This window comes from Simochromis diagramma, unplaced genomic scaffold (genome assembly GCF_900408965.1).
Source record: "Simochromis diagramma unplaced genomic scaffold, fSimDia1.1 OVJJ01000205.1, whole genome shotgun sequence".
Classification (NCBI taxonomy): domain Eukaryota; kingdom Metazoa; phylum Chordata; class Actinopteri; order Cichliformes; family Cichlidae; genus Simochromis; species Simochromis diagramma.
The window spans coordinates 2,097,616-2,111,061 of record NW_024386782.1 but is presented as its reverse complement, the minus strand read 5'-3'; the positions used below and the strand labels follow the sequence as shown (position 1 = coordinate 2,111,061).

At 40.7% G+C, this 13,446-nt stretch overlaps 1 protein-coding gene across 5 annotated transcripts in view; it reads right to left on the bottom strand.

Moving 5' to 3' along the window:
* Positions 1–2,982: 2,982 nt before the first annotated feature.
* LOC120723905 (piezo-type mechanosensitive ion channel component 2) overlaps positions 2,983–13,446 on the bottom strand; it is a 96,174-nt gene continuing 85,710 nt past the window's right edge. For all 5 annotated transcript variants that reach the window (XM_040015735.1, XM_040015764.1, XM_040015743.1 and 2 more), the window contains 7 exons: positions 9,205–9,393; positions 8,805–8,897; positions 8,129–8,298; positions 6,774–6,905; positions 5,973–6,052; positions 5,441–5,642; positions 2,983–4,596 (listed from right to left, as the gene is read on the bottom strand). In XM_040015735.1, coding sequence (XP_039871669.1) covers positions 4,344–4,596; positions 5,441–5,642; positions 5,973–6,052; positions 6,774–6,905; positions 8,129–8,298; positions 8,805–8,897; positions 9,205–9,393 — 1,119 coding nt within the window. In that variant the 3' untranslated portion in view covers positions 2,983–4,343. The remainder of the gene's footprint in view (positions 4,597–5,440; positions 5,643–5,972; positions 6,053–6,773; positions 6,906–8,128; positions 8,299–8,804; positions 8,898–9,204; positions 9,394–13,446) is intronic.

The window sequence follows — 13,446 nt, the reverse complement described above, 5'->3', positions numbered from 1 at the left end:
ATGTAATGACTGTGTAGCTTCCTAAGACCTATTTATCTTTGATGAGGCTAATGCTTTCTCCCTGTTAAGCGATATTTAATGTATACCCATTCATGCTCTTTTTGTGATGCCTCTCATACTGAATGACTCCAGTGCATCTGTGCATTAGGTGGATCAAAGCTGGACTTGAGTGGAAAACAAATTAGCAGAAAAAAGTAAGAAGTTGTTTCATGTGTGGGTTATTAGAACAGAGTCTTGTGCATCGGACTTGAAAAATATTCTTAATTAAATTGAACTTTCATCACGATATGACTTAGTTTTGAGCTGATATACAGATTCCCAATTTAATAATTAAATACCGCTGACAAATCTTTTTTTCTAGGGCTTAGTCCTTTTTAGTTTCTAGGTCTTTATATTTTCAATCGCATTCACCCTCCTTCCTCCAAATTATGGATTCTACAGGTGTTAAAACATGATGAAGCAAAACCTCAAATTTAAAAAGATAAGAGACTCAAGGAATCTTCCCACAAATGCAAACCTAATATTTCCACACTCAAACCACTTACGCATGACACATTTTCTATTAGCTAGATTTTGTTTTTCTCCTCATCAAACTTCTGTTTTTCGCTGCACAGCACCACATGCATAGAATGTGCATACAAGCGTAAACAATCAATATGCAACTGAAATATGAACTTTCAGCTTTAATTCAAGAGGTTCAACAAAAGAATCGCGTTAACTTTTCAGGAACTGTTCCCCGTGGTTTCAGTATAAAATATTTTTTGCATTCTTGATATCAGATTTCATCTGTGTTTAGTTCTTGTTTTCATTCCACAATATGCCAACTGCTTTCAATGAGTGACAAGTCTGAGCGGTTTAGCATCCAGACTCTTACTATGGAGCTCTACTGTTGTCCTAATGTAGAACGTGCAGAATGTAGTTTGGCATTGTCTTCCTTAAGTGAGAAACGTTTTCCTGAAAGGCAGTATATGTTACTCCATAACCTGTTTATATCATTAACAGATGTTCTAATTACTCATAGTGTACACTAATGTACCCCAAATCATGAATGCCGTTTCCTTAGCAACTGTCTGCTGATAACAAGCTGGATGGCTCCTCTCCCCCTGTGCCTGCTCTATGCCGTGTGTGGTCAGACGACGTCATTGCAACATTCATGACCCTGAGAAGTAAGCAGTGTTTCTCAATTTTGTTTATATATAGGTTTCTTCACAGAGCTGTAGCTAGCATTCTTGGATTCAGCAACAAGTTGTGTTTACTGAGAGTGGATGTCGGAAGAACTTAAATGCACTCCAGATTGAGGTCATGGACAGATGGCTGGACATTCTCCTTCAGGATGTTTTGGTATACAGCAGAATTCATGGTTCCATTTACCACAGCAAGTCTTCCAGGTCCTGAGACATCAAAACAGCCCCACACCATCACACTACCTCCACCGTATTTTACTGTTGGCATGATGTTTCTTTTTTGAATGCTGTGTTAGTTTTACGCCAGACGTAACGGGACTCAAATCTTCAAAAGAGTTCAGCTTCGGAAGATCCCTTCAGTCTTGCGGATCATCGAGATGTTTTCTGGGAAAACTGAGATGAGGTTTATGTTCCTTTTGCTCAGCAGTGGGGATTTTTGTCTTGGAGCTCTGCCATGCAGGTCATTTTCATCCAGTGTCTTTCTTATGGTGGAGTCATGAACTCTGACCTTAACTGAGGCTAGTGAGGCCTGCAGTTCTTTGGATGTTGTTCTGGGGTCTTTTGTGAACTCTTGGATGAGTCTTCGCTATACTATTGGGTTAACTTTGGTCGGCCGGCCACTCCCGCAGTGGTGATGCTTCCACCACTGTTCAGTTTTTTCGCCATTTGTGGATAATGGCGCTCACTGAGGTTCACTGGAGTCCCACAGCTTTAGAAATGGCTTTATAACATTTTACGACTGAAAGATCTTAATTATGTTGTTTCTCATTCTCAGTTCCTGAGTTTTCTTTGGAATGCAGCATGATTTCTGGCTTTTGAGTCTGCTCCATTTGATTTTTTGATTGAGCACAGGTGTGGCAGTAATCAGGCCTGGGTGTGGTTAGAACAAAATGAACTCTGGTGTATCTCTAACTGGGGGTGCAGTAGGCAAGACTTGTGTTGTCTTTCTCTAATATTTACATTTGTTTGATGATCTGAAAAATTTAACGTGCAACAAACACATACACACACAAAAAGGAAATCAGGAGAAGGACTAACTCTTCTCTGCATCTCCATATCTTCTCACTGTAACTCTGCAGGACAGTGTGCATAGATACAGAACACATGTACAGTGCCCTTTTGCAGTTTTGCCTTTGCCCACCATTACAGTTAATTGTAAATCAATCAATATGATTAAAGTGGAGACTTCCAGCTCTAATTCAAGGGATTATACAACAATTTTGCACGAGCTGTTTAAGAATTGCAGGCAATTTTATACACAATTTCCCATTAAAATAATGGGACAAACTAACATAAATTTAAAGAGTATTTTTTAATACTTGAAAACAAACTCTTTACAGCTGATATCTGCCAGAAGTCTCCACCCTGGAGTTGCTTTGCTTTGCTACACCTTAACTGCTGCCAGTTGCAAAATTACACTACAAAAAATTGTCTTTGTTTCAAACATCGTGAGTGCACTGTATACTTACCTCTAACACAAGTTTCATAAAATATCCTATTATTTAGTCATCTGTCCCATTATTATCTCTTTTCTTTTATCTCCCACTACCCATTTTTACCATGAACTACAGGACTGTTACTTTGGAGAATTGTCATGACACACAATAAAAAAAGAGAGAAACTGATATGCTAAAATAAAATTAAGCAAGAGAAGCTACAATTTAAGGGGGGGGGGGGTCCAATCCACGCATGTTGCAGCTGTTTTCCATCACAATCCTGTTAAAACCCACTAATGTGACCCCCAGATTTACAGACCATCTTCACACACACACACAACAGCTGAGTGCAAAAAACGCCACACCTTTCCACATGTTTTATTTGAAGATTTTTGGACATTGTCTTAACATACAAGTTCAATTTTCACATTTCATTCCCCTGCGACCTTTCCCTTTAATGTAACCCCTATGTACAAGTATTGCAAATTAGTCATGGCAATAATTAAGGTTTTCACTCATGCTAAATGTCCTCTAATGCATAGTTTGGACCAAAGGGCTCCAAGTCTCAGCCCTTTGTGTGTTTCTTCTTTGATGACTGGATGCACAGCTGTGGGTGCCAGCGAGGTCCACAAGTCAAAGAGTCTACCGCCCGAAGCACATTACCCTGATGTAGAAAACCAGACCTCTGCTGCTCTCGACTCAAACCGGCTTGCAGATGATTCAAAATGTTGATGAATGACAAAAAAATGTCAATCTCTGCAGGAAAAAAGTCCTTCTTTAATACAGCTTTTAACTGTGTCACTGTGCAGTAAAACTCCGAACAGTTTCCACATTTTATTTCATGCCATTTAAATAGTTCTCGTCTTTTCTACAATATCATGTTTTTTAAGATCCACAAAAGCCTACATATTACCGTAACATACAATGATTATCTGTGAAAACAGCTCTTCCTGAGAAAGGTATGTAGTTCGTAAGAGTTTCAGTTCTTCTCATACAAACAAAATAAGGCAAGTAAAGATTGTCTGGTAATCTTTTGTTTTGCATTTTGTTTCCAGAGTGGCCTCTGACATTTCTTTAAAAAAAACAAAAAAAAGTAATCGTGATGTCTGAAATTCAAATTTCCCTTGCTCCACATTCTTAAAAATCTTATAGGAACGGCAGCTCAGCATTGCACAGTCTCAAAATCCAAACGTTCCAGTTGGAAAAATATGTGATTGTGCTTGTGTGGTCGTTGTTGTCCACTTATTTGTCAGTGGGAAGCCCTTAAAGAGTAATGCTGCAGCCAGTTACTGTTTCTCTCCACCTACCATGCGATTTTGAAAATATTAGGGACAGATGTGAAGAGAAATTAGGGACTTTTTGTCTTTTAATTTCAGGAAAATTGCGCCTAAACACCTCGAACTGAAAACCGCCTGCTTATTTTATCCACTGGAGGCAAAACCTTTGCGAGATAAATACAGCACCTGGAAATCTGTGCTCAAATTTATTAATTGTGACAGTCAAGGTTGTCATTAATGAGTAAAAAATACCCCAGTTTATAAGTCCAAATAAAAAGGTGTTTCCCTTTGGAGCTAACACTGTATCACTGCCGCCCGAGCTCAGCTGACGAGGATAAAGTTGGCCTTCATTTGCTTTGGAGGCTAAAATAGCTGCTCACACCAACAGAGCGACTATCCAGTGTCTCTGAAAAGATCTGATTCAACTTCATTCATTAAAGTTTCCCTCACTGAGTTTTCTCCCGAGTCCACTTGATCATAGTCTCTGGCGAGCGGTAAAGGAAGATGAGTTTAGAGTACATGTCCTCCTCCAGGTCCAGCTCCCCCGTCTCTCGCACCAGGAAGATATCGGTGCACAGCTTGAGGATGCGGTCCACGTTGGGCAGCTCCTCGAACATGATGGTGTGGGAAATGCCACTGAAGAACTCACGCACAAACTTGCCGATGACCAAAACCACAGAGGCGTACAGGCCCATGATACTAAACAGGAAGGAGAAGAAGAAAACATTCAGATTTTGGATTATTTTAAATTCTTATTTCTCTGACTAGAAATCCAAATATAATGTATCAAAAAGGTAAAACATATGATGTTTGACAAAAGCTGTGAACGCTGTACTTCTCTATGATATTCTAAGAAACTAATTTGATTGTTCTGTATCCCAACTGCCAAAGGATGCGGTTAATTTTTGTGAAGAAAAAGTATATGAATCGATCCCACGCTGTCTCATCAGCATCCAGCCGTAACCCCATTTTTGGTCATTTGTCTTTACATTTTGATTTTGTATCATATACACATAAAAAAGAACTCAGGCGAATCCTCCCTTAGTTATGCTGCAATAAGCCTAGGCTGCTGGGGGCTTCCCATGATGCACTGCTTCAACTTCACTCAAGAAGGTTCTTGGATGAGAAATCAAACGAGACCGCCCCCAGTTATGAACTACATTAGGTATTTTATACATGTCAAAGTAACATTCACAAATCTCACATAGTAGAAATGAATGTAAAATATGTAATATTTCATTTATTGCTGATAAGGGTGTGTCTCGCATGAAAAAAGGGAAATGTGACAATTTGGTAACAAAAGCTCAGTGAAGCAAATATAGTCCACCAACACAGCCTGCCTATTCTGTGTCAGTGTCTTTAACTAAACATTCAAACTGATTTTAAATACATTAAAATAGTCTGATATGAAATGAAATTAATCAGTCAGATTAGTTTCAATCAGTAAGCATCAGTTCCTATCCTTACTTATCTTGTGAAATTTTTTACATATAAACACAAACATTTCACTGAAATACACAACAGAATATCACAAACCACGTACCCATATCCAGCTAGAAAGCCCAAACTGGGCGGGCTGACTTGGTCGCTGAATACGAACAGTTCCAGGCCTGCAGACTTTAGATTGGTTAGATTGGTCTTGCTGGGCTCTGTCTGATGGACGATCCACCATTCTTTATCATTGCTGTCATTAGCTCTCTTCAATTTCACCTTAATGTCATAATATTCTGGGTGACCGTCCATTTCTACGATAAAGAAATAAAGAAGTTTTGTCAGAAAATGTAAATCAGATTTATTTTGGAAAAAAATATACAAAAGCTTTGTCCATCAAAAGTAAGTATATAAATTGATGTTAAAGAAATGTACTCACCCATTAAATAAAATGGCTTATGTACTTTTTGAAAAGCATGAATATGTTTTGATATTTAATAGTCAGAAATTCTAATCTACTACATCTCCTATTGAGATGGAGCATCTTTACTATTTTTTTTCTTTACTGTTACCAAATCAAATAACAAGGATGAAAAATTCACATCACGCTAACACTCTGTACACAGTGACAAATACTCGGTCACCTCTGTAAAGACTTTCAACGGGTTTGGACTCCACATCGCTGGGTGCTCGAACATAGCGAGGGAAAATTTTTGTTAGTGTCCTGCAGGAAAAGAAAAGCTGTAAGTGCTTGCAAGTTAATATTTTATAAATATTATAACAATTCTAATGATTATATTATATTATGGTTTTGTATGTTATAGAGGCGTGCCTTACTAATTGTAAAAATGTTTACTTTTTAACAGATTTGTAAATCCACTTCAGTCTAACAAAGCAAACATCACATATTCACATATTTTTCCCAGAATTCGTCGCTTATAACCAAATCACACCAAACTGTTTATCGATTAAAGAAGTTGTCTTTTTGCACATTTTAATACATTTTCTGACAAAAAAAAAACATCCATTGATGCTTCACAACCAACGGATGATGTCAGCATGGCTTCGTCCATCTTTTATATACAGATTATGTTATATTTAAAAAGACCTTGTCTCGCTCCAAAACACACCAGTCAGTTGAAAAATATGCTACCACTAAGTGCTGTTAGGTTTTATTGTTTGCTAGGTTAGTTTTGCCCCTGTTTCCAGTCATTATGTTAAATAAATGCATATAAGTGACACCTGTCTTCACATGTCACTGTGGACTTGCTTTACTAATACTCTCCATACTTAATTTATGTACAGCCATAAAATTTTAATTGCCACTTTCGAAAATAAGAGGGAAAATTATTTAGCTGAGGGGGAACATTTAGCAGCTCCTGGTTACTAGAGAACACAAACTGGCAAAGAGTAAAGAGAAAATGTGTGGCTGATACTATACTCACACTTCTGTTATGTTACGTTCATCTTTTAACAGATCTATAAGGTCCTGTTTTATGTTTTTGTCTTTGTCGTTTGTAAGCAACCTTGTTTTTTTTCCAGATGCTGTTTCTGCCTTGGCTCCCAGGCTGGCGTTTCTAAAGGAGAAAAAACATACTTAAATTATGCTTAAGGAATTTGTATCTTTACATTTAAAATTAAAATGTTGTTCGATGCGAAGCAAGGTAATTGGGGTTATTATGAAAAAGCAGATTTGCAACAAAGCTGGTAGACTGAGGAGAAGTCTTGTGAATGAGGGACAATTTAACTAGCCCTTGCTGATGTCTATGGGTCAAAAACTTTGACAACAAGGTATGATGAATGTGTATGTATGGCTGAGTGACTCCAGTGTCAGGAGTGGCTTGGCCCTCCCTATATAATAGGCTGACATTGTCATATGTTATTCAAAACAAGTCCACTTCTTCCTCACTTCCATAGCAAGGAGGGTGGTCCCCGGTTCTCTTGAGTAGCATGAGCATAACCTTATGTTCTCTTTCACAGCATTTATTTCATCTCTCACTGTGGGAGAAATACTGACTCCCTGATTCCGAGACATGCCTGTTAAGAAGACAACTGTCCCCCAATAACATTTCACAGAGGAGACGCTCCCACCTGGGAAGAACCTACACTGAGGGCTGAATGCACCAGGTTAAGTGCTGTCACATCTAGCTTGTAAAACAGATGTGTGAGGTGAGGGCCAGCATCCAGCTGAACACACCTCCTGGATGGAAATTGATTTAAAAAGAGCCCATGAGGTTGTAGTGGGGACCCCTAACGTGCCCCAGGCCAACAGGAGGCTGAAGACCCCTGTTAGTATAGGCCAGGGTAATTGCTCCTACTATCCAGTGGGAGAGGCACAGTTTGTGCTTTAGCCCAGCACACAAAAAGCTGGTCACCCTGGGTTCTGTCCATATAAACAGACAGAGCATAGACTGGACACAAGGTTGCTCCTCTGAGGTGAAAGGTGTCAGGTAAAAGCCCAGCAGTTCTATAGGGGAACATGTGCTCTGAAGGCTGGCCTTTCCCTTAGAGATGGGGTGAGGACTGTAGTATTTTGGAAGGGACTCCAAGTAGAGCAGCTACTCTTCCACATTGATAGGCGCCAGTTGAGGTGATTCTTGCGCTTTTGCCAGAATGTCATTGATCTTACGTCTTTGGTCATACACTACTTGTAATGTGATGTCGATGCTCTTTAATAATTATCTTTTTTGTTTCATGATGATAAAATAAATAACTTAAATTTTATTACTTATTAATTAACCCTTTACTAACAGTTATTATAAAGTTTTACCTATCTGGAAACACATTTGTCCCTGCGTACCTTTGCACAGACCAGGACACAGTGATGGAGAAATCATCGGTAGAGTTCAACATCTCTATCAAGCTAGCTCTGCTGGGCGGACTGATGGTCCACAGAGAGTTGGAGCTGCCTTTCAATTGAGCAATGGTCAGGTCCTCATGAATGTAGCTCTCCAGCCACTGCATGGCGTCCTAATCCAAACACAAAATCAAACAATTGGAATAAATATAATTCAGTCGCACTAAACCAATAATCTGTCAGCTAAGCAAGTTTAAATTAAGGTCAACATGCACACATACACAAATGGACTGTTGATTGTTAAAACTGTTTCAGATTCAACTATAATTCAACTATCTAACTATAATCTTCCACTGAATATTAGTACATATCTTTTTGTCCCCTTCAGGAAAAAGTTATCCCCTGATTTAAGGGTATGGATGGATCTTGCTAACCAAATTTGCTAGCCTTGACCTTCTCAGTCAATACGTAAAATAAGCTTCCAAAACCAGTTGATGACATCATCGTTGTTACGTCGATCCTTTTTACTGTCTATGGTACTTTAGTAGAGAAAGAACTACTTGCATTATATGGGAACTACTTTACATCAGAGATAAAAAAGTATTTATTTCTCAAATTGAAAACACATTATGGTTTGTAAATTATGATCTTCTATTTGTATTTGATTTCGTATACTTACATCTTTCTTCTTATAATATTCTACAAAGGTGCGAAATTCCTTTTCCGTCACATGCCACAGTTGCTTTTGCTGCGCGCTCATGGTGAAGATGGGCTGTGGAAAGACAACGTTTTGAAAAAAGTCTAGTTAAAGGTGAATACACCTCTAATGATTTTAAACCAAGCACTTGTTTCTGGTGAACTTAATTTATTCATACAGATTAATGTGCAGTAACTGTTGTGAAACTATGCCTGATACACACACATACAAACACACTACATTAAATCCTCCACCCTAAATACACTAAAATATCTCCCTCAGTCCATAGGTACCACATAACCATAAATGTTACCTCTAGACATTTGACAAAGGACCTGTGAAAAGAGGTGCCAATGATTTTATATAAGAAATTGTCCCACACCTGAAAGCCTGCCAGTGTGATTTCAAATGAGACATCCAGCGGAGTGTTGACGACTCCAGCTACAGATTTCACGAGGGACATGAAGAGCAGCGGAAACCATACTATACAGATCAGCAGCACCACAATCATTCCTCCCATCCCATACTTCACCACTTTCTTCTTCTTCTGGCCTCGTGGCTGGGGATACCTCTGCAGAAGGAAGACAGCGAGGACACTGAAATAAGTTACTGGTATTAGATGGAGAACGTAACACAGAATTCCCCCTGATCCTTTGCTTTAACAACAAAGTCAACGCAATTTTTTTGACAAATTTGTAAAAGTAAAAATGTGCAAAAAGTTTCATGGAGGGATATATTTCAGACTGACTGGGTAACAACTACGAGAGAGCAGTGAATAAAGATATTTTCACTTTTGTTATTACAAATGCAGAGAGCTGTGCAAAATCTACACATCAGGCACAACTTTCTCATATGCAAGCTCTCTCTCTTTCTCTCTGCACAAATTTTTCTATATATATATATATATATATATATATATATATATATATATATATATATAGGGGTGCAACGATACTCGTATCGATATTGAACCGTTCGATACAGTGCTTTCGGTTCAGTACGCATATGTATGAACAATACAAAATTTGTAATTTATTTTATCAACTTTCCTTCTGACGATGCTGTCTGTGTTGAGCGTCTGGTCTGTCTGGTCTTGCTTCCCGTGAGCTAGCCAGGGAGCACAGCCATTTATTGACATCTGCAGAAGAACACTGCCGCTAGCTAACTGCTCAGCGCGGCAACCGCACAGCAACAACAACAACACAGAGCGCCCTCTGACCCCGGAAGGACACACCGTGGCAGCGAGAAGGCGTCACCCGTCACTATGGCAACATAAACAAAACATAACTGTACAAACAGAACCCCGAACAGACCTGGCCCGCTACATAGCCACCACCTAAGGGGTCAGTCGTCCCCGACGACCACATTACCCCACACAAAGTCCTGCAAATGTCCAGGTGCCTTCTTTTGGCGCACCGGCTGGTCACGACCAGCGGGGGAAAAGTCACTCGGGTCAGAACATGGGGTGTGCCACCATCATCCCACTTCTGACACCAATGTGGCGAGCTCAGACAACGAGGAGACAGAGGTGTCGTTTGGTCTTGCTTCCCGTGAGCTAGCCAGGGAGCACAGCCGTTTATTGACATCTGCAGAAGAACACTGCCGCTAGCTAACTGCTCAGCGCGACAACCGCACAGCAACAACAACAACAACACAGGGCGCCCTCTGACCCCGGAAGGACACACCGTCGCAGCGAGAGGGCGTCACCCGTCACTATGGGTACATAAACAAAACATAACTGTACAAACAGAACCCCGAACAGCCCTGACCCGCTACAATATGCTGCTGAGGATATAGCCCAGAAGAAGCGTATAGTATAGCTTTTATTTTGGAAAGAGCCATTTCTCTGTAATAAACTCTCTTTTCCAAAGATGAGTGATTCCTCAATCAGATACAGGTGTTACCGCGCCAGATCCGCGGCCCCGAACCGTAGTAAGGAAACCTCTGGCAGTTACTTGAAGGTTCCGTAACTGACTCGTAGCCGGCAACAGCTTACTATACAGGTCAACTCCGCTAGCAAAAAGATCGAAGGAGGCGTAGGAAACTGCTTCACCGAACTTTATTTCTTCTCTAAGGCACGAACACCGCGTACAGTGGGCTGAAACAGTTTACTCACAGCGAGCATCGCCGACACAACTCTGGCTGTCGAGGGAGTTATTATATTCCTTTTATTTATTTTCTTTTCGTCTCTTCTGTAGCTAACCGTTACTTTTCCCCCTTCTCCGCTCTCTGTTCACACACACACCAGGCAGTCCCGCTACACACATCCCGAATACATTTCCCATCAGGCTTCATCCTTAAAGGGCCATGCCTGTAACACAGGGCTTGCAAAATCGCTAGCCCGACGTCCCGGGGCTAGCGATTTTTCCAGTGGTACTACCAAAATCTATGTCTGCCCTGCCCGTCGGGCTATTGTAGGAAGAAAAATATATGTCAATGCTTTTGCATTCTTTCGGAAATGTAGCTGGGTAATTATGTCATTGGCATCAGTGAGCCACTGTCAATATGTGACATATTGAAATCGCGTTTGAATTTGCGCTTGTTTTTTGCTTTCACTTTGCAAATGTCCAGGTGCCTTCTTTTGGCGCACCAGCTGGTCACGACCGGCGGGGGAAAAGTCACTCGGGTCAGAACATGGGGTGTGCCACCATAATCCCACTTCTGACACCAATGTGGCGAGCTCAGACAACGAGGAGACAGAGGTGTCATTTGGTCTTGCTTCCCGTGAGCTAGCCAGGGAGCACAGCCGTTTATTGACATCTGCAGAAGAACACTGCCGCTAGCTAACTGCTCAGTGCAGCAACCGCACAGCAACAACAACAACAACACACAGGGCGCCCTCTGACCCCGGAAGGACACACCGTCGCAGCGAGAGGGCGTCACCCGTCACTATGGCAACATAAACAAAACATAACTGTACAAACAGAACCCCGAACAGCCCTGACCCGCTACAATATGCTGCTGAGAATATAGCCCAGAAGAAGCGTATAGTATAGCTTTTACTTTGGAAAGAGCCATTTCTCTGTAATGAACTCTCTTTTCCAAAGATGAGTGATTCCTCAATCAGATACAGGGCTTGCAAAATCGCTAGCCCGACGTCCCGGGGCTAGCGATTTTTCCAGTCGGGCTACCAAAATCTATCTCTGCCCTGCCCGTTGGGCTATTGTAGGAAGGAAAAATATATGTCAATGCTTTTGCATTCTTTCGGAAATGTAGCTGGGTAATTATGTCATTGGCATCGATGAGCCACTGTCAATATGTGACACATTGAAATCGCGTTTGAATTTGCGCTTGTTTTGTGCTTTCACTTTGCAATCGCGCGAACTGTGTATTAACTGAGAGCGACAGCACTGATTGGTGAGTGATGATAATTTGCGCACCAATTCCTCTGACATCGTCTTATCAATCGTTAGCTTACTATGCAAACATGACAAGTGAAATTTCCCACAGCAAGCTTAAACATATGAGAGGTTGATTGTGCAGAGAATCGCTGACCATTATGTGTGTGTGTGTGTGTGTGTAAAAGCAGCAGGATATATATTTTAGTTCTGCTGAGCCAAATAAGAGAGGTCAGGGTGAAGAAGTGACAGCCAAAGAAAAGCTTACCACAAAACGGAAAAGTTATGACAAATCAGACTATAAGGCAAAAAAGTGCAGCTTTATGGTTTCATGGACAAAAGAATTTCTGTGGCTGCAATATGACGAACTATATAACCGGGGCTGCACATAAGTGGTCCACAGGTGCGCATTCGCTGTCAAAAAAAAAAAAAAAAATGCGCACAAGATATGAAGTTGCAACGCGTGTTTGCATACATAAGATTTTCTGGAGGAGGACAGACATTTGTTTAAAACTCTTAAAGATGTCGAAGAAGCTCCTTTAAGCAATCACTTTGGTGTTCCTCTACCTCCAAAGAAATGTCAGGAGTCCGAACCACAAAAGAAGCGCGTATTCTCGGAAAAGTGGTTGCAGGAGGTGAGCTGGCTTCAAACAAATGATGAACGCACAGAGATGTGGTGCAGAATGTGCCGTGAAAATCCCACTCTAGCGGACAAAAACAGTGCTTTTTATATGGACGCAAACGCGCGTTGCAACTTCTTATCTGGTGCGCATCTTTTATTTTGACAGCGAATGCGCACATGCGGACCACTGATGTGCACCTGTGTAAATAACATAATGTTCTGCCGGGTGTGTTGTTGGTTTTCTCTCGATTTCTGAGTCGACAAGCGCCTTTGTTACTGGGACCAGTCATTTTAAGAAAGGCCCCCATTAGAACCCATGAGAAATGCAAGAAATGCATTATTGCTCAGTCTGCAATATCTTTCCCAGAACAAACACCAATTGCAAATAACATACTAAAAATAAACCTGAAAAATCTGTTTAGAACAGCGTACTATGTTGCAAAGAGTGAACTACCACTGGCAAAATTTAGCAGTCTTTGCAAACTTCAAAAAGCAAATGGCCTAGATCTTGGTTCCACTTGTCTCTTACCCGTGACTTCAGTGGAAATTTCAAATTCAGGATCTGACACAGACTGATTCATGTCCTACACAGTTCTTACAAGTTCATAGAACTTTCTGTTCAATTAGAACCAAGTATTTGAGTTGATGATTGTAATTTTTATAC